This window comes from Enhydra lutris, unplaced genomic scaffold, assembly GCF_002288905.1.
Source record: "Enhydra lutris kenyoni isolate GAN:26980312 unplaced genomic scaffold, ASM228890v2 scaffoldscaffold87, whole genome shotgun sequence".
Lineage (NCBI taxonomy): Eukaryota > Metazoa > Chordata > Mammalia > Carnivora > Mustelidae > Enhydra > Enhydra lutris.
Window position 1 is genome coordinate 634,266 of NW_019154171.1, and position 27,467 is coordinate 661,732.

General features: G+C 42.8%; 1 protein-coding gene across 1 annotated transcript in view; it reads left to right on the forward strand.

Annotated features, from left to right (window-relative positions):
- The window catches only part of LOC111161922 (E3 ubiquitin-protein ligase HERC2), a 232,403-nt gene extending 208,667 nt beyond the window's left edge, over positions 1-23,736 (forward strand). The window contains exons 80-93 of the mRNA XM_022525994.1: positions 2,476-2,653; positions 3,710-3,871; positions 5,828-5,919; positions 6,125-6,264; positions 10,154-10,341; positions 10,561-10,758; positions 14,324-14,407; positions 17,945-18,086; positions 18,257-18,451; positions 19,099-19,211; positions 19,805-19,995; positions 20,893-20,998; positions 21,387-21,599; positions 22,713-23,736. Of these exons, the coding sequence (XP_022381702.1) occupies positions 2,476-2,653; positions 3,710-3,871; positions 5,828-5,919; positions 6,125-6,264; positions 10,154-10,341; positions 10,561-10,758; positions 14,324-14,407; positions 17,945-18,086; positions 18,257-18,451; positions 19,099-19,211; positions 19,805-19,995; positions 20,893-20,998; positions 21,387-21,599; positions 22,713-22,985 (2,275 nt within the window). The 3' untranslated portion in view covers positions 22,986-23,736. The remainder of the gene's footprint in view (positions 1-2,475; positions 2,654-3,709; positions 3,872-5,827; positions 5,920-6,124; positions 6,265-10,153; positions 10,342-10,560; positions 10,759-14,323; positions 14,408-17,944; positions 18,087-18,256; positions 18,452-19,098; positions 19,212-19,804; positions 19,996-20,892; positions 20,999-21,386; positions 21,600-22,712) is intronic.
- The last annotated feature ends 3,731 nt before the right edge of the window (positions 23,737-27,467 follow it).

Consider the following 27,467-nt stretch of genomic DNA (forward strand, 5'->3'; position numbering starts at 1 on the left):
GACTGATCGAGAAAAAAGATTATACAAATTGTAGCAATATCAGGAATGAGGGCATTTAATCACTGCAGAATGTGTAGCTATTGAAAAATATAATGAACATCTTTATGACAACAAATGCAGCTTTTTAGATGAGATGGACAAATTCCTCAAAGGACACACACTCTTTAAAGCTCACTCAAGAAGCAATAGGTGACTCAGATAGCTTTGTGTCTATTTAAGTAAATGAGTTTCCCATAAATAAATCTCCATAAACAGGTGATATGGTTTCTGCCACATGTATAAGTAACAGATAATACCAATTCTTAACAAACTGTTTTAGAAAATTGAGGAGGGAATTCTCCCCAACTCTCCTTTGTGGATAGCTTTTAGTCTTACATCAAAACTAGACTTAGACATTAATAGAGAAATACAGACCAATGTCCTTCATGAAAGTAGATATAAAAATTCTTAAGATTTTAAAAAATCAAATCTGACAATATATAAAAGGATAATACACCATGACCAAGTGAGTTTTCTGTCAGAAATTGCATAATTGTTTTTTAACATTGGAAAATGAATCCCGTAATAAAGAAAAACCATATGGTTATCTTAGTAGATGAAGGAAGGAAAAACATTTGACAAACTTCATCTATTCCTGACAAACAGTTTTCACTAATCTAGGAATAAAAAAGACATCTTCCGTGACTTGATGAAGAGCATCTCTGTTACACATAGAGCTAATACAATACTTAATAGTGACAGACTGAACCTCCCCCAATTTCAGGAACAAGACAAGGACATACACTATCAAGATTCAATATTGTACTTCAAGATTAGCACGTGCAGTATAGCAGTATAAAAAAGGCATTCAGATTGGAAAGAGAATTAAAGCTATTTACATGTAGTATAATTGTTGATATAGAAAACCCATGCTAACAACAAAAAAGCTACTAGTATTAATAAGTGAGATTAGCAGGGTTGCAGGATAGATCACTGAATAAAAGGCAGTTGTGTGTCTATACATACACAATGTAATCAGAAATTAATGTTTAAAAAATACCATTTATATTATCCTCCTCCCAGAATTAAAATAGTAAGGGACAAATTTGATTTGGTGGGGGGAGGAGGAAAAAAAAAAAACCGTGGAGAATTTATAGGCAGAGAACTATAAAATACTGGTGGGGGAAATTTTAAAAGACCTAAAATTATGGAGGAGAGTATACTCTGTGTTCATGGATTAGAAGACAATATTGTTTTGTCAGTTTTCCTCCAATTAACCTACACATTCTACCCCTTCCCAATTAAAATGTGTGTAAAAATTGACAAACTGATTGTAAAATTCATATGGAAATTCAGAGTGCCTAGAATAATCAAAACAATTTTGAAAATAAGGAGCAAAGTTGGAGGACTGACATTATTTCAAACCTCATTTTAAAGCTACGGTAATCGAGACAGTATAGTATTGTAAAAAGAGAAAGGTACCAGTGGAACACAAGAGTCTAAAAATGTATCACAAATACTGAATAATGACTGGAAAAATGAAGCTTGATTTCTCCCTTATAACTTCCAATGCACAGTTTACAAAAGTGCAGATATTTTATTGGAGAACAGAGCCTTTTCAACAAATGGTCTTGAACAATTGGATTACCATGTAGCGAGCAGCGAACTTCTTGCACTGCATCCAGATTTAACTCAAAAGCATTAGTAATCATAAATGTAAAACCTAAATCCAAAAACTTGTAGAAGAAAACATGAGAGAAAACCTTTGTGACTTAGGTCAGACAAGGATTTTTAGATAAAACTCCAAAAACATAATCCAGTAAAGAAAAATAGGATAAATTGGACTTCATAAAAATGTAAACTTCAGGTTTTCGAAAGATAGATTGAAAAGACATGCTACAGACTGAGAAAACGTTATTTGTAATGATACATCTGGCTAAGGTCTTTCAAAACTCAATAATAAGGAAACAAACAAGTTTGCTATCAGTGCTTGCCCCACTGTAGGCTAGTTAACATTCAAATGATAAAACTCCTTAAATGAAATGTTGATTTATAGCAAGGGTGGGCAAATTGTTTTGGTAGTCAGGTAGTAATAAATATTTTAGGGCAGCCACATGCAGTCTTTGTTGTATATGCTTCTTTCAGTTTTTGTTTTTGTTTTTTTAATAGCCCTTTAAAAATATAAAATTCATTCTTGCTAATTGGCCTTCCAAAAACAGGCCACGGGCCAGATTGGCCTGCATTGGGGCACTAGTCTTCTGGCTTCTGATTTAGATTGAAAGTCTCTGCTCTCTGGCATTAGGGTAGCTGGTATAAAAGGAAACATTTAGAAAATTATGAAGTTTTGACTTCAGGTCTGAATGATTGTTCTTAATTAACTGATTTGAGAGGTGTACATTAAACAAGTGAACAGCAAACCAAAAGTCTAGTATTTAATACTTTAAAAATATTTAAGAATAAAACTATTACAGTTATCCTTGTTGACCTTATTTGCAGTCCATGTGACCGCCCTCGAGTCATTGAGTCTCTGAGAGGAATTGAAGTGGTTGATGTTGCTGCTGGTGGAGCCCACAGTGCCTGCGTCACAGCAGCAGGGGACCTCTACACATGGGGCAAAGGCCGGTATGGCCGCCTGGGACACAGCGACAGTGAGGACCAGTTAAAGCCAAAGCTGGTGAGAAGGCACCTTGAAAAGGTGCTCAGAGGTCTAGGGCGGCTCTTCACACCCTCACTGTTAAAGGTGGTGGGGGAGGTAGCTAGCTATGCCATTATGATTTTTAAAAGTCAAAAGTATTTCCTCTTCTAGTTTCTTTTATTTTAGAGTTGATGGCCTTACGCTCATTATTTGCAAGCAGATTTTGTATTCAGTGAGTCATTTAAACAGGGTAGTATTTGAAATACTACCTTTTATTTATACTTTATTATATATATAATAATAAATATGTGTATTTATTAATATAAATTAGTATTACTTGGCATCTAGCTAAATGCTTTGGCTTCTATAAGGCCCGCTGTATTTTGGGTGAAGTAGTAAATAAGACTTCTTGGTGTGGTAGGGACTGGCTGATTGGGGACACTGATTCCTGCCTCCTATAGTTTAGATTTATTTGGTTCATTCAGATGAAGGTGTTTCTGTCTTATCTTACAAGATTATTAAAATTGCACGTTCTTTGGAAAGGCTTCCCTCCCTGCCCTCCACACAGACACAAAGAGCATCACAGTACTTAAAGCCTTTTCTGGGATGCCTGAGTGGCTAAGTCGATTAAGTGTCTGACTCTTGATTTTTGTTCAGGTCATGATCTCAGGGTTGTAAAATTGAGCCCTGCATCAGGCTTTGCACTCAGTGGGAAGTCTGCTTAGATTCTCTATCTCTCCCTCCCTCTCGCCTACTGTCGAGTGGGCATCTGCTCTCTCCATCTCTCTCTTTCATTCAAGTAAGTAAATCTTTTTTTTTTTTTTGGAAGGTTTTATATATTTATTTGACAGAGAACCCAAGCAGGGGCAGAGGGAGAGGGAGAAGCAGGCTCCCTGTGGAACAGGGAGCCCGATGTGGAGCTCAATCCCAGGACCCTGGGATCATGACCTGAGCCAAAGGCAGATGCGTAGCCGACGGAGCCAACCAGGCAATCATAAATAAATCTTTTTTTAAAAATTAAGAAAAATAAAACCTTTCCTTAGGTAAACTTCCTTTCTACTGCAGTCAGATAACTTTGATTCCTTTTCTCTGAAGGTGGAGGCGCTGCAGGGCCACCGTGTGGTTGACGTTGCCTGTGGCAGTGGAGATGCCCAGACCCTCTGCCTCACTGATGATGATACTGTCTGGTCCTGGGGGGACGGGGACTATGGCAAGCTTGGCCGAGGAGGCAGTGATGGCTGTAAAGTACCCATGAAGGTATTTGTGTCTGCACAGTGAGAGAAAGGCACCATTCCCAAAGATCTTGGGATGGTTCCAGGGCCCCCTGGGCCCTCCCAGGAGCACCGAGTCTCGCTACCCCATCCCCCGTTGTGTGTCTCTCAGCACATCTTACCTTCTTTGCAGAAAATATAATGGATAATTGGGTAAAAAGTGAGTGAAAGGCCCAAAGGTATGGAGATACCTTAAGTGCTATTTGTGCTGTCTTGGGAAATTTATGTAATTTTGTGAGACCTGTGGTTTTATGTAGTATGTAGACCTGTTTGAGGAAAAAAATAACAAATTCTTCATAGTCTTGTCAATTTACAGAGTTCTATAGCTATGAATATAATAGTACTTGCTGAAAGGGTTGCATCTGGTTTAGCCAGAGGCTATTTTAAATGTACATCCTGTGACAGCCTAAGAGAAGAGGCTACAGGCCTGGATTGGGGGTCAGATTGCTATTCTCCATGTGACCTGCATGATTCTGAGCAGTTTCTTAGCTTTGTGAGACTGTCTTGCCCTTGTGAATGGGCAGTTGGCAGAGATGAAGTTCATTGATGTGTTTAGATCATGTGCTGACTGCTGTGCTGTCTGCAGTGTGCATGAACACGACCGGGCCATTTAGCTGAGGTGCTTTGCTGTGGATTTGCAAGTGTGTGTGCTGTGAAAGAACACTAGAAACTGTTTTCTGCTTGGTGTCAAATCTTGTTAGGGATCTGGGACTGTGTGTGTGGAATAGAGAACCTCACTGTGCACAGGCAACCCTGGGAGGCAGCATTCTACCAGAGGCCCCCTCAGATGGGATGAGAGCCTAGGCTAGAACTGCATAGCTTTTCTTCCCAGAGCTGTGCTGCCCGGTATAGTAGCTGTTGGCCACAGATGGCTATTTAAGTTTAAATTTAACTCAGTTAAGAGTAGGTAAATTTACAATTCACTTCCTCTTTCACATTGGCCGCATTTCATGTGCTCAGTAGCCCCATGTGTCTGGTAGCTTCCATTTGGGCATTGTGGACACAGCACATTAACAACATTGCAGAGAGTGGTTTTGGCTGATGCTACCTACAGCCAAAGCCTGGTGGAGACATGCTTGGAGGCACCCCTGTGCCCTGCTGGGCAGAAGCTCAGGGCTTCCTCCTCAGTCTTATCATCTCTTATTCCTTTTCTCTTGCAGGTGTATGGTATTTTAACCATGTTACAGGTTACTTAGGGTTTCCAAATTTATGGAAAAACTGTCTGTTGTGGACTTTATTAGGCTTAGGAAAGCTTAGACACAGGCTTTGAACCGTCAGGGATTAGGATGTTGGACATTGGGGGGTTGGAGGTCATTAGCGATGTGATTGTGACAGAGGTGAAGGTGAGGGGAGAACTAAGAGAATAGATTGTTTTAATTAAATTTAAAATCAAATATGAGAACCTAAGTCTGAGAACAGTCACAGATAATAAGAGCATAGCTTGCTGGATGAGAAAAGGTAATGACTAGGTTAGTGAGCCATAGTGAGACCTCTGGGTATTGGCTGTGAAGGACCTGGACCCTAAGTGTCCAGGGATGGAGGTGAGTTCCAGTACTAGCTGACCAAGGTCATATTTAATTTAATTAACCTAGATAGATGGAGGCTAGAGCTCTGGTCCTCTTGGCCAACCCTCTTCCTCATTGCTTATTGCTCCTTGCCTGTAGGCCTATGGGGTATGGGAGGGCTGGATGGCAGAGGAAAAGTACAAGGCTTTCTGGAGAATGGAACCACCACACTGCAAAGAGAAATGGAATTGGGAGAGTGGATTTTAGGGGGAAATGATCACAGACCTTCAACCGTGATATGTCCATTTTTAGTGGGTCTTTATTTGACCTGAGTAAGGATTTTCAGAATTCCTTATAAGATTTAGTTCAGTCTCTATGTGGTTGCAGCAGTCAGCAAAAACCTTGAGCCAGTCTAACTGAACCTTTTGTCCTTCTAGATTGATTCTCTTACAGGCCTTGGAGTGGTTAAAGTAGAGTGTGGGTCCCAGTTTTCTGTCGCCCTTACCAAATCTGGTGCTGTTTATACTTGGTATGTAAGATTCTGTTTGTTTAATATCACCAAAACTAGTTTACTGATGTGAAGTTATATTAACTGACATCTCATAGATTGAGATGTAACTTCTATAGCAGGCTGTGATTTGTGTCCTGAAGTATGGTGCTTAAGCCAAGAGGGTGGGGCAGGGTGGTAAACGACAGGACCTTGCACTCATAATTCTATATTTCCTTTCGTGCAGGGGCAAAGGTGACTATCACAGGCTGGGCCATGGATCTGATGACCATGTTAGAAGACCGCGGCAGGTCCAAGGGTTGCAGGGGAAGAAAGTCATTGCTATTGCCACTGGCTCCCTGCACTGTGTGTGCTGCACTGAGGATGGTAGGTGGGAGGCCCAATGTTGCAACACAGAGGCCTTTGAAATCTAAGAGGTTGCTCAGGAATAATACATGCAGCTGTAACGGGTGGGGAGCAATTATATTATATCTGAGAATTTCTCTGGTGAGCAGGACTTTGGCTCTTGTCATCTTCAGCCCCTGGTGTTAACACTTGTGAATATGTTATATTTCATGGCTGTGCAGAAAAGAGCTAACAGAGCACATCTGATACTGCTGTCCTTAGGAAGGGCTGCTTGCAACATGGCCCTCAGCTGGCCTCTGAGAACCTGAATTTGGGGGGGCTCCTTCCCTTCCCTAATTGACAAAAGTCCTCACTGTGCCTAAACAGCACAATGTGGTCTCTGCTGAAACCTGGGTATGTGCCAGGCAGAAGTGTCCATGTGACAGCCCTAGTGGAAATTCTGCTCACCGAAATTTCTAATGAGCTTCCTTGGTAGACAGCACTTTACATGTGTTGTCACAGCTCATTGCTAGAGGAATTAAACTTGTCCTGTGTAACTCCATTGGCATTGGATCATTGGAAGCTTATATCTGGTTTATCTGTACTTTACCCCATGTGCCTTTTCCCTTTGCTGATTTTTCTTCATGTCCTTTCACTGTGATTGTAGCTGAGTATGACTGTATGCTAAGCCCAGGGAGTTTACCTAGTGAATGAGGAAACCTGAAGGTGGTCTTGGGAACCCCCGCACAATGGCAAAAGGGTCTGTACAGATGGAATTAAGGTTGATGATCAGCTGACATTACAATATGAAAATTATTCTGGATTATTAGATGGGCTAGTGTAATTATACAGATCCTTCACAGCAGAAAAGGAGGCAGAAGAGTCAGTCAAAGAGATGTGACAGAGAAGAGGCAGGAGAGATTTTTCGAAGTGTGAGAAGGTCTTGATCCGCAGTGTTGGCTACCAAGATGGAGGAAAGGGGCCAGGGAATGTGGGTGAGCTCTGGAAGCTAGGAATAGGTGACAGCTGACAGCGCAGAGGAAGTAAGACCTTGGTCCTCCAAAGAACTTAATTGTCCCAACAGCCTGAATAAACAAGGAAATGGGTTCTCTCCCTTAGAGTGTCCAGAAAGGATGCAGCCTGCTGATACCTAGCTATTAGCCTAGTCAGATTCATGTTGGACTTCTGACCCACAGAACTGAAAGAACTGTTTAAGCCAGTAAGTTGTGGTAATTTGTTATGGTAATGATAGAAAACTAGCGTACCATCTTTCATTAAAACAGCCATTTCCCCATTTTTCCCTTTTAAAGCCTTTGGTGAATTATATGAACATGTACCCTTCAATTGTTTCATTAATGGAGGAGTTTCATATATGAATAAGTAATTTTTGTGGTGTATTGTGGACTGACATTGTTAGTTCTTAAGAACTTAGAACACATTTTTTAATTACTTCATTTTCATTCTTTAAATTTTTGAAGCAAACCACACACTTAGAGAACAGTTTGTAGTGCAGTACAAAGACCTTTTTTTGATCCATGTGAGAGTCGGGTACTGCCCATCACTATGAACATTTGAGTGTTTACTTCCTACAAACCAGGACACTACTGAACAATCCCAACATTTGGGAAATGTACATTTGAGAAATTCCCACTGGTTATTGCTACACCTGATCTTCATGCCCATTTTTATGATACAACACAAGTTACATTTAGCTGAAACATGTTCATGTCTCTTCTACTCTGAGACAATCTTCAGTTGACCATGAGCATTATTCTTTGACACTTCTTCAGTCATCCTGATTTTTTTGAACTGTGACACCTTTGAAGATTGTAGACTTGTTATATTGTAGAACATCCCTCATGTGAGTTTGTCTGATATTTCCTCAGTAGATTCAATTTCTCATCTTTGATCTTAATTCATGCTCTGTTCTTAATTCATTCTTAATTCATCGGGTGATGTGCAATTTCTCTTTGTCCCATTACCAGTGGTGTTAACTTTAATCACTAGATTAAGGTGGTAGCTACCAGGCTTTTCCACACTGAGTATCCTTTGTAACAAATAAGTATTTGGGACGGTATTTGAAACTATTTAAATATCCCTTTTCTCATTGAATATTTTATTCTCATCAAATGTTTATTTTTTCATTTACATCTTTGTGAGATGCCAGGTTTCCTAATTTATTCAAGGGATATATATATAATCTGTTACTGTTACAAATTTTGATGCTCAGATTGGCCCTATTATGCTAACTGTATTTGCTGGTGTGTGCCCATCATTCATGGAATACTTCCTTGCTTTCTGACACAATGAGACACAGTATCTTCTTCTTCACTCCCCATGGCCCAAGCCTAGCGTTGGCTATTTCCCCAAGGAGTCCTGGTGTCTTTAGAGGAGAATGGTGTTTAGAAGACAGATCAGGTCGATGGATGGGCCCATTGCTTTTGGGATGTCACTGCTCCCAGGCCTTCTGAGTGGACAGAGCCAGGGAATACTTACGTAAATAATATACAAATTTATATCTATGTTATTTTTGTATCTATATATGTATATTGAATACCATACATTCCCACTAAGACCACAGGTTCCAATTCTGTACCACAGAGTTCATTCTAGTTTTCTTTCTTTCCATACTTATAGCTCCTTTCTCTTTTGATGAGAATCTTGGATTTCATTATCCCTATTACAGTGATTCAGTTACTCTGCCTCATGTGACCAGTGTCCCATCATTGCCTTTGCCCTCTCCCCTGAATGAATCCTCACGCATCTCGGGCTGTGACTGCCCACTCTGGGCCACCCCTACTTGTCTCTCTGCTTGGGGTACTTGTCTCTCTGCTTAGGCCAATTCCCCACAATGGGACACCTGCTATATGGAATTTTTTGTCATTAGTGAACTCTGATTCTTTGCATCCATCTGTACCTCTGCAGAGAAGTCCTCCTCTTCTTACCTGTCCTATGATGCCCACCAAGTGGCTTTAGGAGTAAACTGTCCAGAATGGGAAGGGGCAGGGCACAAGCACACTGTCCTTGATCATGCAGGCATCACACTATACAGAGTGCTGCTTGTGGCTGCATGGCTCCCTGAGGAATCTTTGTGGATATGGCAACTAACTTCATTTCTATTTTAGTCACCGAGTGATCTGACCCTTAGAACAGTTTTCTGAGCCTGGGTGGCTCAGTGGGTTAAAGCCTCTGCCTTCAGCTTGGGTCATGATTCCAGGGTCCTGGGATTGAGCCCCGCATCAGGCTCTCTGCTCGATGGGGAGCCTGCTTGCCCCTCTCCCTCTGCCTGCCTCTCTGCCTACTTGTGATCTCTGTCTGTCAAATAAATAAATAAAATCTTAAAAAAAAAACAAAAACAGTTTTCTGGTGGTGTTTCTTGGTTGGAATTTAGCATGGTACTCTAAAATATGATTCTCATCAATGATGAATCTCATGTTTATGTTATGAATAACTATAGGAAGAACTATGTTTCCTTTAAAAACAGGGGTTGTATTTTTTTAACCCACTGAGCCACCCAAGTGCCACTGGTTGTGTTTTTTTAAAAAACTGATATTTCTCCTCTCCATTTCACATAAAAAATTAATTTGGGCAATTAAGGTATTATCATCTGTTTTACTATTACTGTTCTGATTAAGAACTGTTGCAGTTATGTGCTTGGTCCTGTGAACAAATGCTATTTTAAGACCAGAATCTTGTGCCTCTTAACTAGAAAAGGCACATTGGCTAGCAGGGACTATCAGGAGTTCTGAGAAGCACTCTACCTCTTTGGGTGTTATGATGAGACATGTAGGTCGCACATGAAGTTGACCTTCAAGACAGGTGATCATCAACACCCCATTGAAGGAAGTATGATTGTGATGGGAAAATGTTGGTGGTTGTGCATTCATTAGTCCCAGTATACAAGTTCTTATTCTAAATTCACTTCATTTAGGAGAAGTTTATACATGGGGCGACAATGATGAGGGACAACTGGGAGATGGAACTACAAATGCCATCCAGAGGCCTCGGTTGGTAGCTGCCCTTCAGGGTAAGAAGGTCAACCGTGTGGCCTGTGGCTCAGCACATACCCTTGCCTGGTCAACCAGCAAGCCTGCCAGCGCTGGGAAACTTCCTGCTCAGGTCAGTACAGATTTGGCCAGCTGGGCTAGGAGTGTATAAGTAGTGACAAAGTTACTATCTGTGTATCGAATTATGCATGTAGGCCACACTCACACTTCATTTCCATTGTATATTTACAGAGGTGTTTTTGAAAAAAATATTTTCAGTATTCATCTACAAACTATGGCTTATCTGTGCATTTGACACCTAAGTTGACTTAATGCAGCTTCAATGTTTCAGGTTCCCATGGAATACAATCACTTGCAGGAAATCCCCATAATAGCACTGCGGAATCGGCTGCTTCTGCTACATCACATCTCAGAGCTCTTCTGCCCCTGTATCCCCATGTTCGACCTGGAAGGCTCTCTTGATGAAACTGGACTTGGGCCTTCTGTGGGGTTTGACACTCTGCGAGGAATTCTGATATCCCAGGGAAAGGTACTCTTGTAGCAAGCTTTGCTATAGGCAAAACTGGTATTTCAGTTTTAATCCAATGAAAATTCCCGAACTGAGAATATATAGAATAAAGCTTATTCAGCAGATGTTCATTGAGCACCTACTATACGGCAGGCTCTGTTCTGGGTGCTCAGAATGTATCCGTGAAAAACAGATAAAAATGTCTTCTCTTTTAGAGCTTACATTAAAAAATTACTAGTGTGGTGTGGTATTTTCCCATTTGCCTCCCACCTCCCCAAAAGGGTGGGGTGGTTTGCAAAACTAAGCCTTCTTGGCAATGTTCTCTACTTGGCTAGCCTGAGGCATTATAGCAAATCCCTACTGGCAGCAGGAAGGAAAAAGAAACTAATATCTTCCCCAGGGAAGTCCAGGAGAGGGTGCCTGATAGTCCAGATGATTTAGATGAAAGTTCACTACCAGGATGTATAGAGATTCCTTGTCAAAGGATAATTTTTAACAGGCTATGAATAGAATCATGAAAGAGGGCACATAAAAATCACCAGACAGATTTTGACCCATAGACATCTGTAATAATTTGAGCTTTTTAGAAATAGGGTGTCTGATTCAGGAGTTAAGTTTCTGGCAAGCAAATTGACAGGATATCCTAAAAGAACCATTGTGTAATAGGGGAAATATTTGTGCCGGAAAAAAAAGCAGAGAGGTCAGATTTGAGGACTCCTAATTCTGAAGAGTCTAAGATTCTGAGACCTATTTTGTGGCCTATTTTGTTATCAAAATTAAGGTTTTTTAAATTTTTAATTTAATTTTTTAATTTTTTAAAGATTTTTTTTTTATTTATTTGACACAGAGCACAAGCAGGGGGAACAGCAGGCAGAGGAAGAGGGAGAAGGAGGCTCCCCACTGAGCAGGGAGCCTGAGGCAGGACTCGACCCCAGGGCCCCAGGATCATGATCTGAGCCGAAGGCAGACGCTAAACCAACTGAGCCATCCAGGCGCCCCTAATTTTTATTTTATTTTTTTAAAAAAATATTTATTTTTTAGAAAGAGAGAGAGCCCCCACGCATGCAAGTAGGGGAAGAGTCTGCTGGAGAGACTCTCAAGCAGAGTCCTTGCTGAGCATGGAGCCCCTTGCAGGGCTTGATGCCATGACCCACGAGATCATGACCTGAGCTGAAACCAAGAGTCAGATGCTCAGCTGACTGAGACCCAGGCGCCTCACATTGGGTTTTTTTGTTTGTTTGTTTGTTTTTTGTTTTTTTTAAATAATAAAATCTAGATGTTTTGGAGTCCCATCCAAGCAGACCCTCCCCCTCTCCCCCCAGGATTGGCTTTGTTGGCACTTAGCTGAAGGAGACTGGTACACACATCTTTTTTTCTCTTTTTTTAAAGAATTTGTTTATTTGTTAGAGAGTGAGAGAGAGTGCCCACAAACAGGGAGAATAGCAGGGAGAGGGAGAAGCAGGCTCCCCACTGAGCAGAGAGTCTGATGTGGGACTTGATCCCAGGACCCTGGGATCATGATCTGAGCCACAGACACTTAACCAACTGGGCCACAGAGGCGTCTCCACACATTTTATTTTAATGGGTAGCTTAGAGGCAGGTGGACATTGATAAGGATTGTGGTAATGGTAACATCTCTCCGATGGTGGGAAACAAGAAAAAGTTGTGTGTAGGTAACATTGATATGAATATTGATACGAAATTTCAACCATTTTTTAATAATAAAAAGTAGGAAATTTGATCCCTTTTACCATTTTTTTTTTTTTTTTTTTAATCTGTCAGAGTAGAGGTGAGAATAGGCAGCTAGGGGAAAAAGCCTTCCCACATAGGGAGAAAACCAAGTGAGAGGCAGGATATGTTTACATGGACTGCATGAGTGTTCTGAAGGCTGTGAGCATGGCTGGGACAGCAGGAATGCTGAGGGAGTCCAGCAGGCACCCTTGGGGTGGGTGTGGATGGTAATAGGCCTCTGTTCTGGTTCTGGGTAGGAAAGGATCATATCTGTTGGAAAATTGGGACTGTATGTTGCTTGTGACCATGGAGAGTTATTACCAGGATGCAATTCAGAGTACAGAAGTGAGAGAGCACCACAGGAGAGCCAGATGGGTGAGACCATTCAGAGAAAAGAAATGCATGTTCCTGTGGAGGAGGAACTGGCCTTCGTTCTGGGCAATTAGTAAAACAGAAGTTAGGCAGAGAGGAGGGCAAAAGTAGCTGGTAGGTGTTATATAAGGGTGCGTGGTGATGGATGCACCTCTGTGAGCCCCTGTGTGCTGTGGTGGGTTCGCCTCTATGGGCTGGTTGTCTCTCTGACACCTTCACTTGATCTTCTCTGCTTCTGAGGCCATCTCCTTGGGCTGCTTAGGGCTTTTGCCCTTCCTGCTTTCAGAGGCTGGAGTTCTGACCTGGGAGAGGGACCTAGACCCTGTTGTAGGTACCTTGGGCTTCCCTGGCCACATTGTATTTGGACAAGAGCAGGGTTATCCATTTGGCAGAGACCTGGGACTCCCACTGATCCTACCTTCTTTGAGTCTCTTGAGTCTCCTTCCCTATTCCTGTACTCACTGCTGCTGCCTGTGCCCTAGTCCATATGAGCATGGCGGGCCTGCCTCTGCCTGGGTGATATTGGGCCCCACTCTCTTTTTTTGCTGTTTTGCCCTGGGTATTCCAGGTTTCTTTCAGTATATGGTACCTATATGTTCCCTCCTTCATTGGTCTCCCCACCCCCACCCTGAGCCTGTCCTGACCCGTAGGACCCCCTGCCCCTGTTGCTCTTTAGTGGTTTTGTCTGGACAATGACAGTGAGGCATAGTGTTTAATGTCAGTCCTGCCATGTGGACCTATGGTTTGTCTGGGAGTCCTTGGTTTTCTAGTCAATCCTCTGGGCTTGGCCTGAGTCCTAAGTCAGAGCAGACATATACCAGTCTCCGGACCTCCACCAGAGTGTGGTGGGCTCTTCTTGCCTCTAAATAGGGGACATGTAGCACTGGTGGGCTCTGCATAGATTTGTGGATGGGTTCCAGGCTGTGCCCCCTACACCACCTCACGATTCAGAAAAGAGCATTTGTAGTTACTGTTCTTAAGAAAATTTGACTTTTTGGAATATTACTTAGCCATCAGAAAGGATGAATACCTACCATTTGCATCGACATGGATGGAACTCTGGAGGGTTTTATGCTAAGTGAAATAAGTCAAGCAGAGAAAGACGATTATCATACGGTTTCACTCATATGTGGAATATAAGAAGTAGCACAAAGGACCATAGGGGAAGGGAGGGAAAACTGAAGTGGGGAAATCAAAGGGAGTCAAACCATGAGAGACTCTGGATTCTGGGAACAAACTGAGGGTTGCAGAAAGGGGGGTGTGGGGATGGGGTAACACAGTGATGGGTATTAAGGAGAGCACATGTTGTTATATGCAACTAATGAATCGTTGAACACTACATCAAAATCTAATGTTGGCTAATTGAGCTTAATAAAAATTAAAAAAAGAAAATTTGACTTAGGAAAGGATATTTAAAACAAACCTGTGGGTAATAATATTTCCTATAGCAGATTCTAAATTTTGTCCATCTGTCATGTTTTAGGAGGCAGCTTTCCGAAAAGTAGTACAAGCAACTATGGTGCGAGATCGCCAGCATGGTCCTGTGGTAGAGTTGAACCGGATTCAGGTAACAAGTGAAAACTGTTCTTAGTCTAACAATTCTTAGATAGGATGGTTTTGTCGTTGGGAGTCATGGCCCCCCACAGCTTGGGATAAGAGCAGACTTTCTCATGTGCCCTTGCTTTAGAGAGCAAGGTGCTACCTATCTGTGATGTTCTGTGGTACTGAGGCTTCCAGTGGGAATATAAATTGTTTTCTTTGTAACAGAAGTCAGAAAGACTTATTTCAGATAATCCAGAAGGATGGATACAGATAAGCAAAGAGCGAGAAGTAAGAATGACCATATTTCTACCAAATAGTAATAACTACTGCTGACATTTAGAGGTGTGTTTGTATGTTTGTCATAATTGAAACTGGATTCGTCTCTTTTGTAACTTGCCCTTTTCCCCCTTATTACATCGTAAGCACCTCTCCTTGCCCTACAGTGAGACTGTGGGATTATTTTCGCTGACCACCTACCCCATGTTCTCTTAGTTTCCTCTGTCAGATTTCTCTGCAGGGTGCTGGAAGGCTGTGCCCACTTTTCTGGGATATAGCAGGGCTTCTCAGCACTGCCCCAACTACAGATGTGTCTTCAGTTGCCTTCCTTGTATTAGGTTCTGAGAAGCAGGGCCAGTCAGAGGCACTCCATACATCAAATTGTATGTGGGGACAATTCCTATTCCCACCAGCCTCACACCCTTTCTGGCTGTGATAGCTGTCTTTGCCTACTTAATAGACCAGAATCACTAATACTGTTCTGTAGTAATCAGAGAAATGAAAAGTAGGCCATCTCTGAATTAAACCTGCTGCTAAGTGTAGATATACTTAACAGTTTAAAAAATTAACTAAAAACAAGAGAACTCCACCACTGATTATGATGTTGTATATACTTGACATTTAACATGCAAATGAAATAGCCCCACCTCTTGGAACAGAAACAGAGAGTTACTAAGAACAAATTCTTTGTTCCTTTATATTAACACATGATTTTTACCCTGATGTTGGTTGCATGACTAGACATTTTTCTAGAGTTGTTCTTGGGGGCATTTTTGAATTAAGACACAAACTCTGGTCATTTGTTGGAGAACACATGTGACCACACTGATGGAAGTAGTCCCTTCACTGACGTCAGACTCTTTAATGCTAAGCTGGAGGTCAGTCAGCCCACTCTACAAACAAATGGGCTGTTTAATTAGGTTTATCAAAAAAGTTTTTATTTTCCCACCTTGAGGATCATTTTGGTTTGTTCTATGTAGTTAGGTCTTAAACAATGAGGTTTATAAGTGAGGAAAGTTCAACTAACACAGATGGTTGGGCATTCCTAGATCATATGCCTGCCCCAGCCACACACAGAGGTGCCTAGCCAGGGACAGCAGCCTGATATGGGTATTCAGATCTTGGGCTTTTGGAATCATTGAGCCTTGGTGATGTGGAACCCAGGTTAAGCATGCCTTTTCTGTCTTTCTCTTATGTTTATTTTGCATTCATCATGTTTGGACACCTCTTTCCTTCTTGTCTTTATGTTCCAGCATTTATGTCAAAAATGTTCAGTACATGTTTGAAAAAATAGAATGGGTAAAGGACAAATTCATATTAGCATTTTTAAAATGCACATAAACAGCATTCAATGTAGCATACCATGGGTGCTCTAATACACCTTGGGGCCCTCTGGTATGAGAGTTAGGTCCTTTTCAGTTCAGATTTCATACTTCCTCCTGAAGCTAGAAAGATCTTCCACAAGGGTGGAATTTTTTTTTTTTAATCAAAAATAGAATAGAGGGTGAGAATGGGATGTATTCCATGAATCCAAGTTGAGCTCAAGATACCAGTTGATCCAGAAAGGTGGTGTCAGCTGTCCTGTAGCCACAGATTGCTGCTGGCATCCACCTTCTCCCATGGGAGTGCCATTGTAGATATTCTCATACTGTCTGTGCAGAGTATTCTAGAGACAGTAAAACATAGGCGTGTTCCTGGAGGGTTTTGTTTGTTTGAATATGATTTAGTTTTATAACAGAATCTGAATATCACTGTACCTAAATATTTTTTATTTAAAATTTATTGCAGAATTAATGAGCATGCTCATTTCTGAAAATTTGGAAAATTCAGATTAAAGGCAATTAAAATGACTTCTATTCCTATTGTCCAGAAGTAGCCACAGGTACACAGGTGCCTGCTTGTCCTTGCCCAGTCATAGCTGTGTTCTCATGGCCATTTCCTTCAGAGGAGCCAAGAGCATCAGTTTCTTTTAATTGGTATTGTAAATGGAGATGATGTGACATTCAGAGTAGGAAGATGGGTCTGCATCTTGTTTCTCATGGATGGACACATCCATCTTCCTTTCTGTAGCTCAGTTTCCTCCAGGGATTTTGGGTACCTTGAAGAACTGCTGTGAGGTTTAAATGAAATCACATTTGTGAACATACAGTCAAATATGTGGCACAAAGAACATTTCATTCCATAGGAAGCTAATATCATTATTGTCATTATTCATAAGTCTTGTTTATGATTATTTGTGTGTGAGTATTTGCTATTTAAACTCACCCTAGAACTTACTAAGAAGTTAAGGATTGTGAGAGTTTAGCTGGACGAGGCAACAGAAAAGTGCATTTTCATGAACATTTTTCCTTAACTTTCCATTTTGCCATTATTTTAGACTGAGTTTCTCAGGTAATTCTGAAGCACTGTGTAGCCTACAAAACTGCAGGGTTACTGAGCCCCTACTAGGTTAGGGCCTTGAGAGCTGTTGGTCTGATCTGTTTGAAAATCTTAGCCTAGGGTGAGAAATACAGGTAGAAAAAGTGATTGTACTTGGGGGGGGGTGCAGTGACCCCCAAGGGTTGGAGTAGGATACATGCAGATGAGTAAGGGAGGGGAGGAAGATTCTGTTTTGGATGACGTGGTGCCTCCAGGTTTGGTCTCAGCCATTTGGTTTGAAGCTCAGAGTCCTGATAGTCTTCTAAGGAGGGCTGCTTTTGGAGTTGCTGGCATCCTATTCATGGAGGCCGAGGCAGTATGGTAAAGTGGTTGGCCGTGGTTAAAGTTATGAAGTGTGAGGGTGAATCATATTATAGTTACTGACCACATGGGCTGTACCCATGTGAATGGCCAACCGAGGTCTATAATTTCTTGAGGGAATGTTTACTTAGATACCACCAGTCGTGAGGGGTGCTATGCTGTGGCAACATGCTACATGCATTTGGTGAGCAGGGGTCATGTCTCCCATCATGACAGCACAGCTTCCATTAGCACAGCTGTCCAGTGAGCACCTCGTTTGTGAGGCCTGAGGACACAAACCCTCTGAGAACCTCAAAGATTGGTCTCACACTCCTTTCCCCTCACTGTGGTCTCCACTCGTGACAGCTCTTTAGGTCTAGCAGCAGAATGCTGGCTGGACTTCTACCCTGGTGACCAGGGCAGAGGAGTAAAGGGTAACAAGAAGGGGAGAGGCTGTAGGGCTCATTGTTGCCACAGAGGTCCCAGGGCTGGTTAGCTGTGGAAGATAGTAGCCGTGTGCTTTCTGCTGCTGTGGCTGTTTCATATTTATTTCTTTTCTCTTCTCTAGGTCAAACGTTCAAGGAGTAAAGGCGGCCTAGCAGGCCCTGATGGGACAAAGTCTGTCTTTGGGCAGATGTGTGCTAAGATGAGCTCATTTAGCCCCGACAGCCTCCTCCTCCCCCACCGTGTCTGGAAAGTCAAATTTGTGGGTGAGAACCTGCATGCACTAGCAGGCCTGTGGTCCTGAGGGTTGGCAGTCTGAGCACAGACAGTAGTGCAGTGGGCATTATTACAGGGAGAGCTGAGAAGTTCCATCTAGCTGCACCCTGCAGGGCTTTGCTGGTGTGACTAAGTGTTGCTGACTCTCCTTTCCCTCAAGGTGAATCTGTGGATGACTGTGGTGGTGGCTACAGTGAGTCCATAGCTGAGATCTGTGAAGAACTGCAGAATGGACTCACCCCACTTCTGATCGTGACGCCCAATGGGAGAGATGAGTCAGGGGCCAACCGCGACTGCTACCTGTTCAGCCCTGCTGCCAGGGCGCCCGTGCACACCAACATGTTCCGCTTTCTGGGTGGGCCTTCTTGCACGGGCATGATGCCTCAATTATGTGGCTATGTGTGCCCCAGTTACTTAATGTCTGCTCTGTCTTGGGAATGACAAATATTTTGAATATTTGGTTTTAACTTTTTCACTGTGTAGGTGCAGGGACATGTAGAGCCAACCATCAGTGAGTAGCTAGGTGCCAGGGGTCAGAAAATGTTTGGCGCATCAAGGATCTGAAATACCATGTTTCTGCAGCTTAAATGTGTCTGAAACTTGGGGTCAGATCTGAAGGGTTTTGGTAGTTGGTCAGTCCCTCCCTCCTGTTCCATTAAATATATGTGCTGAGTGCTCCTGTTGCTGCCTGTTCCTCTCCAGGTGCTGCGCCTACCTTCCTTGAGAAACTCTGTTTTAAAGGAATGGAGATTGGCCTCTGTGTGGCTTATACGTATTGGTACAAAGAGAAGAGTTAGAAACTAGACCCATAGGAACAAAAGGAAACAATGAATTTAGAACAGGGCAAAATGTATTAAGGATGGACCTGTCTCCATGAATTTGGGTAACATTGGTTTAGAAGGCACTGAGGCCCAGTGTGGAGCTATTCTGTGGTGTTAATTGAACTATATGTTTTATCATTGATTTCAAGTATCTCCTGTTACTTGTGCCTTGACTGAGCAGGTGTGTTATTGGGCATCGCTATCCGGACTGGGAGTCCCCTGAGCCTCAACCTGGCTGAGCCTGTTTGGAAGCAACTGGCTGGGATGAGCCTCACCATTGCAGACCTCAGTGAGGTAACCACCAGGAAAGTGGGGATGGGGAAATGTGACACCTAGTGTACCTGGTACAGAGTGCAGGGGGCACCCCTGGCTAGAGACTGCCTTCTAGTAGCAAAGAAAGTCTGGATGTTAGGCCAGTTTGCCTCTGGAACTTGATAGACCATCTATTTTGTGGTGCTTTTGCAACTTGAAATCTTGTCAGATAAGAAAATTCACCCAATTTTCCTGTGGAGGATCAGAGCTTGTGAATGGCTGGGTGGTGGCTTTGGCTTTCAGGTGGAGAAGCATGACTGGCTGACCGCAGCCAGCATCTTCCCTGTGGCCATACTTCCCTTGGTACCACGACTATCTTCAACCAGTGGGATCTGTCTCCAACCAGTGACTGTTGGTTAATTTTAAGGACTTCCTTGAATTACAACTCTTTTCCTCAGCTCCCTGTGTAAAGTGCTTTCTCACTGCTGGTCTCTTTTATTTCCTGGCATTTATAATGCACCAGCAGCCTTGAGGTACACCCAGTGCAGACTGAGGCGCCGTCATGGCTGAACTACAGTCAGAAGTGTGGTAAAGACCCTGACTTAACATGTGGGCTCCCTTTTTTCCCTCGAAAGGTTGATAAAGATTTTATCCCTGGGCTCATGTACATCCGTGACAATGAAGCCACCTCAGAGGAGTTTGAGGCAATGAGCCTGCCCTTCACTGTGCCAAGTGCAAGTGGCCAGGACATCCAGCTGAGCTCTAAGTATACACACATCACCCTGGACAATCGTGCAGAGTATGTCCGGCTGGCAATAAACTACAGGTGGGGTCATCTGCCTTCTACTGTTTTGGTTCAGTAAATAGCAAAAATGGGAAATAGTTTGCTTGGATGGCTGCATTTTTCAGAAATCCCATACAGTAAAATGCTAGTAGACTTGGTTCTAACAACTACTGATCTATAGTTATCAAATCTTATTTTGTAATCCAAATCAGAGTATTCATTATTCTTGTCCGAGATTCCTGGCTCTGACTAGAAAACCAAGGTGGCTAGAATTGTGCTGTTTTGGGAGCTCTCCAGGCAGAACTCAGAGGACCTGTGGGTGCCCTCCTGTAGGTGCCCCTCTGTGAACTCTCCTGGGCAGCATTGTGTCAGGGCTGGTCCCACCCCTGCCTGGCCCTCAGCAAAGCCACCCATCTAGCTTCTGCTGCTCCTTGCTCCTTCCACCTGACATTATAAGTCCACACAGTGGACTTTGTTCTCCAGAAGGACCTGGCCAGGTACTTGGTAAGATTGCCCATTGGCTGGGCTTTGTCTGCTGAGTTCTGGTTGTGGGTGGTCCTGGCAAGTGTGCTATGCTATCCCTTTGTGTTCATTTCCGCCTTATGCCCTAACTCACCAGTCATGAAGGCCCTGAGCACAGTATTTGCTTCCAGAGGGATCTTACTGTGGGTGCTGTGGAGCCTGGTTCTCTGGTGCACATCTAATTCTGGCTCCTTCCTGGGTATGCAATAAGTATTAAGAATTGTGTCTTGGAAGCTCTAGGTAGTTTTTTAAGATTATCTTCTATGTGCCAATGTAGGTGAACTCAGTCTATGAGAAGCTCTGTGAAGCTATTTTTATGAGCTAATGACTTGGTCATCTGTGGGGTAAGGCTTGTTATGAGCAGGACAAGACCTATGTTACCAAAGATAGAAATGCAAAGTGAGTTTTTTCTTTCAGACTCCATGAATTTGATGAGCAGGTGGCTGCCGTTCGGGAGGGAATGGCCCGAGTCGTGCCTGTCCCCCTTCTTTCTCTGTTCACTGGATATGAATTGGAGACGATGGTATGCCCCTGAGAGCTGCTGCCCTAGAACTGCCTTTTCACATTGAGCCACCAAATCAGTGCCACTAGTTAATTTCTTGGTTAAATCTTGCACTTAATTTACATCTGAAATATGCTTATGCCTGGTAGATGAAGTGAAAACATGTTTGAAAAGTGGGTGTTTCCGGCCTGTGTCCTTCCTTTCCTTGCAGCCCCCATCCCACACCAGAGTGGAGCACAGGGTCAAGTACACATCCACCCGAACACATGGGACCCAACCCCCCAACTGTCCACTCTGCCTCTCACGTACATCCTGCCTGAAACAAGCCTTGGTAGAAAGAGGGATTGACTCTATACTGAAGCGAAAAGTCAGAAGTGTCAGCCAGCCCTGACGGTATGTCCTTCTGCAGGTATGTGGCAGTCCAGATATCCCTCTGCATCTCCTAAAGTCAGTGGCTACCTACAAAGGAATTGAGCCTTCTGCATCCCTGATCCAGTGGTTCTGGGAGGTGATGGAGTCCTTCTCCAACACAGAGCGCTCCCTCTTCCTTCGATTTGTGTGGGGTCGGACAAGACTGCCCAGGACCATCGCCGACTTCCGGGGCAGAGACTTCGTCATCCAGGTGCGATTCCTGCATATCTTGTAGTGTCCGCTGTAGAGGCATGCTCCTTGCACATGATCCTATAGCTCATTAGAAAATGGGACTCTTGTGTTACGTGGTTTTTTCCTTCTTCCTGGAAATGATAATAAAAAGCACACCCCACAACTTCTTTGATTTGATTGCTCAAAATTTCATGACTGTAGATCTTAAGTCTCACTTTCTACTTCTGGAAAATTTATCTGGCCACCACCAGAAGATAGTGCTATTATGTCAGCATATTTGAGATTTTGAGCACACATGTCTTTTAAAACATATATTTGATGCTTTGGTTGAATTAGGTAAATTAAGTAATGTTGCTTATTGGGAAAAATAAGAGCACCCATCAGATTGAGAACAAGAGTTTTGCTTTGAGTTCTAACTCTGTGGTCCAATGGTCAGAAACAGGCTTTGTTTATCTGCCAAGTCATGGGGTGAAGTGATGTAATCCCCCCTCCCTCCTCTATCCTGAGGCAACAGGTGTGATTTTCCAGGTAGCAATACCATGGGGATGGGGGACTTCCCAGAGGGGCAGATTAGGGTGGAGGGTCCTTTCTTCCTCCATGTTTGAAAGGTTTGGGGATGGGCTCCTTCCTGAGCACAGCCTGACTCCAGTCTCTGACTGGGGTTGCAATAGAAGTCATTTGCCAGAGAGATCTTTGAGACCAACATGTAGTTTTTCTCTCCAAAAGTAGGTAATTCCTGGGTCCAGAATTCTTGCTGGCTTTATAGTGTTTTATCTGTAGTAGTCAAAAGGGGCTAATGGGTTTAAGGAGAATTCCCCATGTGGGTGCGTGCTAAGCCTGTGTCCTCTGCCTGCCTTGTGCCAGACCCTGTTCTCAGCACTGATTTGTCAAAAGTAATTGCCACAGTAACCAATTACTATTCTTAACTATAAGTCCTAGGAATTACTGAGTTGCTCCTTTTAATTTCTAAAATGGGCTAGAGTATTTGTTTTCTGATACTTCGTTATTCTTAACCAAAAATATTGTGATTTTTGTGAGAATAAGGAGTCTAATGAACATAATAAAATAGATTAACAGTTCTACCTGTCCTTGTACATAGTCTCTGATTATTTAACATCTTTTTCATCAACAGGTATTGGATAAATACAACCCTCCTGACCACTTCCTTCCTGAGTCCTACACCTGCTTCTTTTTGCTGAAGTTGCCTAGATATTCCTGTAAGCAGGTGCTGGAGGAGAAACTAAAATATGCCATCCACTTTTGCAAATCGATAGACACAGATGATTATGCTCGCATAGCCCTTACAGGAGAGCCAGCTGCCGATGACAGCAGTGATGACTCAGAGAATGAGGATGTGGATTCATTTGCTTCAGACTCTACACAGGATTATTTAACAGGACACTGAGATGGAGAAATACCATTCATTGCAAGCCACCAGGAGACTAAGCAAGGAGGCAGAGTGCTACAGACTAGAGTGCAGGAGGTAGTGTGTTTGATGAGAAATATTAGGTCTCTAAAATGCATGGGGGTGGGCAGGGTGACTGATCACTCATGATTGAACAATGAATGGAATAATGATTGGGAAATCAGCCTTGCACATGGGGGGACTATGTGGACACTAACATTTATTTTTGAGACTTAAAAGGGTCTTACCCATAATGCTGCATTACATGTAGGACTTCTGTGTTTACTACAATGTGTAAATGTTTATATAAATACTGAATTGCAGCATCCCCAAAATGAATAAAAAGCCTTTTTACTTGTGGGTGCAATAGATTGTTTTTATTTCTTTTTTCTTCTTTTCAAGTGTTGTGCATTGTCTTGATTGTACATTGGAAATCCTGTGTAATGATTGAATCGTATTATAAATATTTCAATTAATATTACCCTGAATTTGTTTATTAAAAGTTTTTTGAACATTAAATGATCAGTATTACTTAAATGCATCTAGAGGTTATTTAAACCAAAACCAAAACAAAAGTTGATCTCCCTCTTCTCCCCAGGTGCACATTTTAGCATATGCAGTATGTAACTTGAATTGAGGCCTTTCTGTGAGCAATATCTATCATAGAAAGTATACTATATATAATGTTTGTGTCCTGTATATCTCTAAATTTTAATTCCCTATAAATAAAACATCTGTCATAAAATTGTAAGCTGAGTCTTATCTGGTTAGACTAGCACTGGTGGATGTGCTACAACCAAAAAATAGTTTTGGATAGAACATTAGTTAAAGCCATTCCAAACTAGTTTATACATTTTTGATTAAAAAAAAAAACCAAACTCATTCCAGTGACAAAGGAGGAATGGGTAAAAGAATGGGAACATTCCAAGGGGAGTGGCTGGTGTTGGGATCTGAGGACCAGGAGCCTTCAGGATCTGTTCCCCTGTCCTCCACTCCCGCCTGTCCTGGTTCCCATCCCATTGGTCTGGGGCCAGGGGGTGTATTTCTGGTCCAGTTGGCCATGGGATAGGATTTGAGAGCTGCATGTTCTAGAATTGTGTGAATGGCAAGTTCTCTGCAAAGGGAAAGACTGAGAATAGGATAGGAAAGTTGGCTAATAGGCCTGGTATGCTCAAACTTGAGGTAAACTAGATGAAGGCAAAAGGAGATGTTTTATGTTGAGGGGTTATTTCTTTATTCAGGGACACAATTTTTTGCATTAGAAAATCCAAAGAAAAAGTTTCTGGGAATTTATCTATGACCAAATTTGTGAATGCCCAGGTTAATCTTTTTTACCTTGGCTCAAAATCTCTATAATCTGTGAGGCATTTATCAAATCACCAACCTTTTTGTTGTCAGTCACCTTTTGCTGCATAACAAACTACTCCTAAATTTGGTGGCATGCAAGATGCAACATTTATTTCTCACATATCTGGATTGGCTAGTTTTGGCTGGATGGCTTTAGACAGTGGGATGGGCCAGGCTCTTCTTCACATGCCCTTCTGACTACCCAAGGCAAGAGAACAGTTGAAAACAGGCAAGACCTATGCTCATAACTGAACTGTCCCTCCATCCACGTTCTGTGGGCCAACCCCCAAACATGTGGACTGACAAATGTCTTTTGCCTCTAGAATAGCTGCTCTGAAAGTCTTGTTCAAGGACCCCTCCATTTCCCTTTCATGGTGTCCCTTGAGGTCCTCCTTTTTCCAACTATATATCTGCACGAAACAAAATTTTTTTCATACCCCACAACCAAAACTATATTGTAATATATGGATGGCAGAAACCGAAATGAGATTCCAACTATCTTTTCATAAGCCAGATAGTAAAAAGATTAATAAACATTTTAATGCTACTTCTCAGAAAATCACTAATGTTTTTAATTTTGGAATATAAATTTTCAGAATAGTATTCATGTTAATAAATAATGGGTTTCTTGGGACACTTGGGTGGTGCAGTTGGTTAGGCATCTGACTCTCGTTTGACTCGGGTTGTGGGATCAAGCCCCACATTGGGCTCGACCCTCAGCACAGAGTCTGTTTGGGATTCTCTTTCTCTCCATCTGCCCTTCCCACTTGTACTCACTCGCTCTTTTTCTCGCTCTCTCAGATCTCAAAAGAAAAATAAGTAATGGGCTTATTTTATTTTAAAATGAATGAATATTTTAAAACATTTTAATTTTAATTTCAAATATGGTAATTATTGATAGATAGGACCTAGATAAAAATTACTGAATGAGAAAGCGTTCTGAGTCAAACTGCTGCAGAGGAGGGAACTGCAAAGTCATTACCGGAAGTGTGGTCCAGGGAAACACCTTCCACCTACCTGGCTTTGTCTCTGTTGTGTTTACATTGTTCAGAAGAAATTGCCTGAGACCTACTTGTTAGGAGCTCTTTTCCTTTACCTTCAGAAATGCTCGAGGATTATCTGTTTCCTACATTTTTTCCACTCAAGGAAAAAAAAAAAGACTTTGATTTTCATAGTAACAGTTTCTTCATTTTTGTCCAAGACAGTCTCTAGGACAGTTACCTATCCTCTTCAATTTAACTCTTCAATCTTACCTGAGTATGAGGCCTAAAGTTATGGTTCATTTTGGCAGACTGAAATTAGTGTAGCAGAACCTATGGAAACATAAACTGTGGGAAACACAGACCCAAACTGTGCTAGGAGTGGAAGTCTTCAGTCACTGATGAAGATTCCTTAATTTTATTAGCAGGTTCCATTAACATTTTGAATTGTGGATTAATCCCTGCAGAGGCAATTAGATGGTGTGATGTATCATGTGTTTTTCTTTCTTTCTTTCTTAAGATTTTATTTATTTATTTCACAGAGAGAGAGAGATCACAAGTAGGCAGAGCAGCAGGCAGAGAGAGAGGGGGAAGCAGGCTCCCCGCTGAGCAGAGAGCCCGAGGTGGGGCTTGATCCCAGGACCCTGAGATCATGACCCGAGCTGAAGGCAGAGGCTTAACTCACTGGGCCACCCAGGTTCCCCTCGTGTGTTTTTCTACCAATAAAAGTAGCAGATACACATTTACAATGCGTATGAAGCTGCCTCTGTTAAATTTACAAAAACTTAATACGGTGCCTGACACTAGTGTTCACCTTTAGAATCCCTGACAAATTCTTTTGGATTTCTTAGCATAGACCACCTCCAGTATTGTCCCCTGGGGTCTGATAGCCTCCCCTCCCTAGTGCTTGCTCATGGGCTGCCAGCCTCTCACCTCTGTTTGAACTTGTCTGCCCTCCATACAATCAAATGGCCATCTGCCTTGCTCTGAGTTTATTCACTTGGTACGCTCCATCCTTCAGATCCCAACTACAAACTTCAGGAGCTGGAATCGGTTTTCTTGAGCATGTCCCAGCTCTGGACAACCCAGCAGTACCTACTATTACAACCACCCAGCAGTGCAGGGTGGTTGTATTATAGGTAGTCCCTGCTCCACCACTTGATCCATGACTGCAGGAGTGACTGCTGGCTCTGTGTTGTTGCTGGACCCAAGGCCCAATTCGGACAGGTCCACTTCTGAAAGATACAACTCATCATCTACAAATGGCGGCAATCTCCCCAGTGGCTGAGCACTAGAGAATGTGGAAGCAGTACCTGGCTGACAGGTACTCAACAATGAACACTAAGGTGGGTTATTCATTTCATCAGCATGGAATACTGTCCGGCATCAAGGGGACCACTGGCTTCTGAGGTTGTTAACTAGAAACATCTGGGTTAACTAGAAATCTAGGTATTCCAGAAAAAGCTTCCTAAGTCCATGTACAGGTAAATTGTCTTGACTTGCAAAACTAGCCAAGATACTTTAATTTAGGGATAGTGGAAGAGAATGGAGAAGTCTGAGGTATGGGCAACTAGGTTTCAACATGCTGGCTATTCACATCTGGGGCCAGGCACTGGAGTTGGGGCCCCCTTCACATTGGGTCTGCTAGCCCAGGCAGGTGGGGAACATGGAGTGGGAGACCCCTGGGGTTTCAGTCTGCTCTGTGGCCTGGGGTCTTCTGATCCTTCCTAGCTCTTAATCTCAGTACACCTCAAGCTTTAGCACTGACAAGGCTGATTAATCATTTGCCTTTTTGTAGGTAAATACTTTATAGCAAGGATCTCTGCTAGGACATGTCTTTTGGAAATCCTGATAGGCTCAGTAAGAAGGGCATGAGTCCTGGGCATGGAGGGGCTAGGGGCACGGCTCCTTCTGTGGGTGTGTTGACCTGAGAGCCTAGCCTCTTTCCTGCCAGAGCTCCAGGGTGCCAGGCAGGCTGGCCAGGGCTTGTGCAGTCACTCAGGAAGAGGCGATGAGGGATTACCCACTCCCACGGTATTAGCCCTAGGTCCTTCCAACCACAGGGCCACCCACGCTGAACCTCCTCCCCTTTGTGGATCTGAAGAAGTCCCCCAACCAAGGGACTTCCAACACACAGGGAGCCCATCTGAGACTA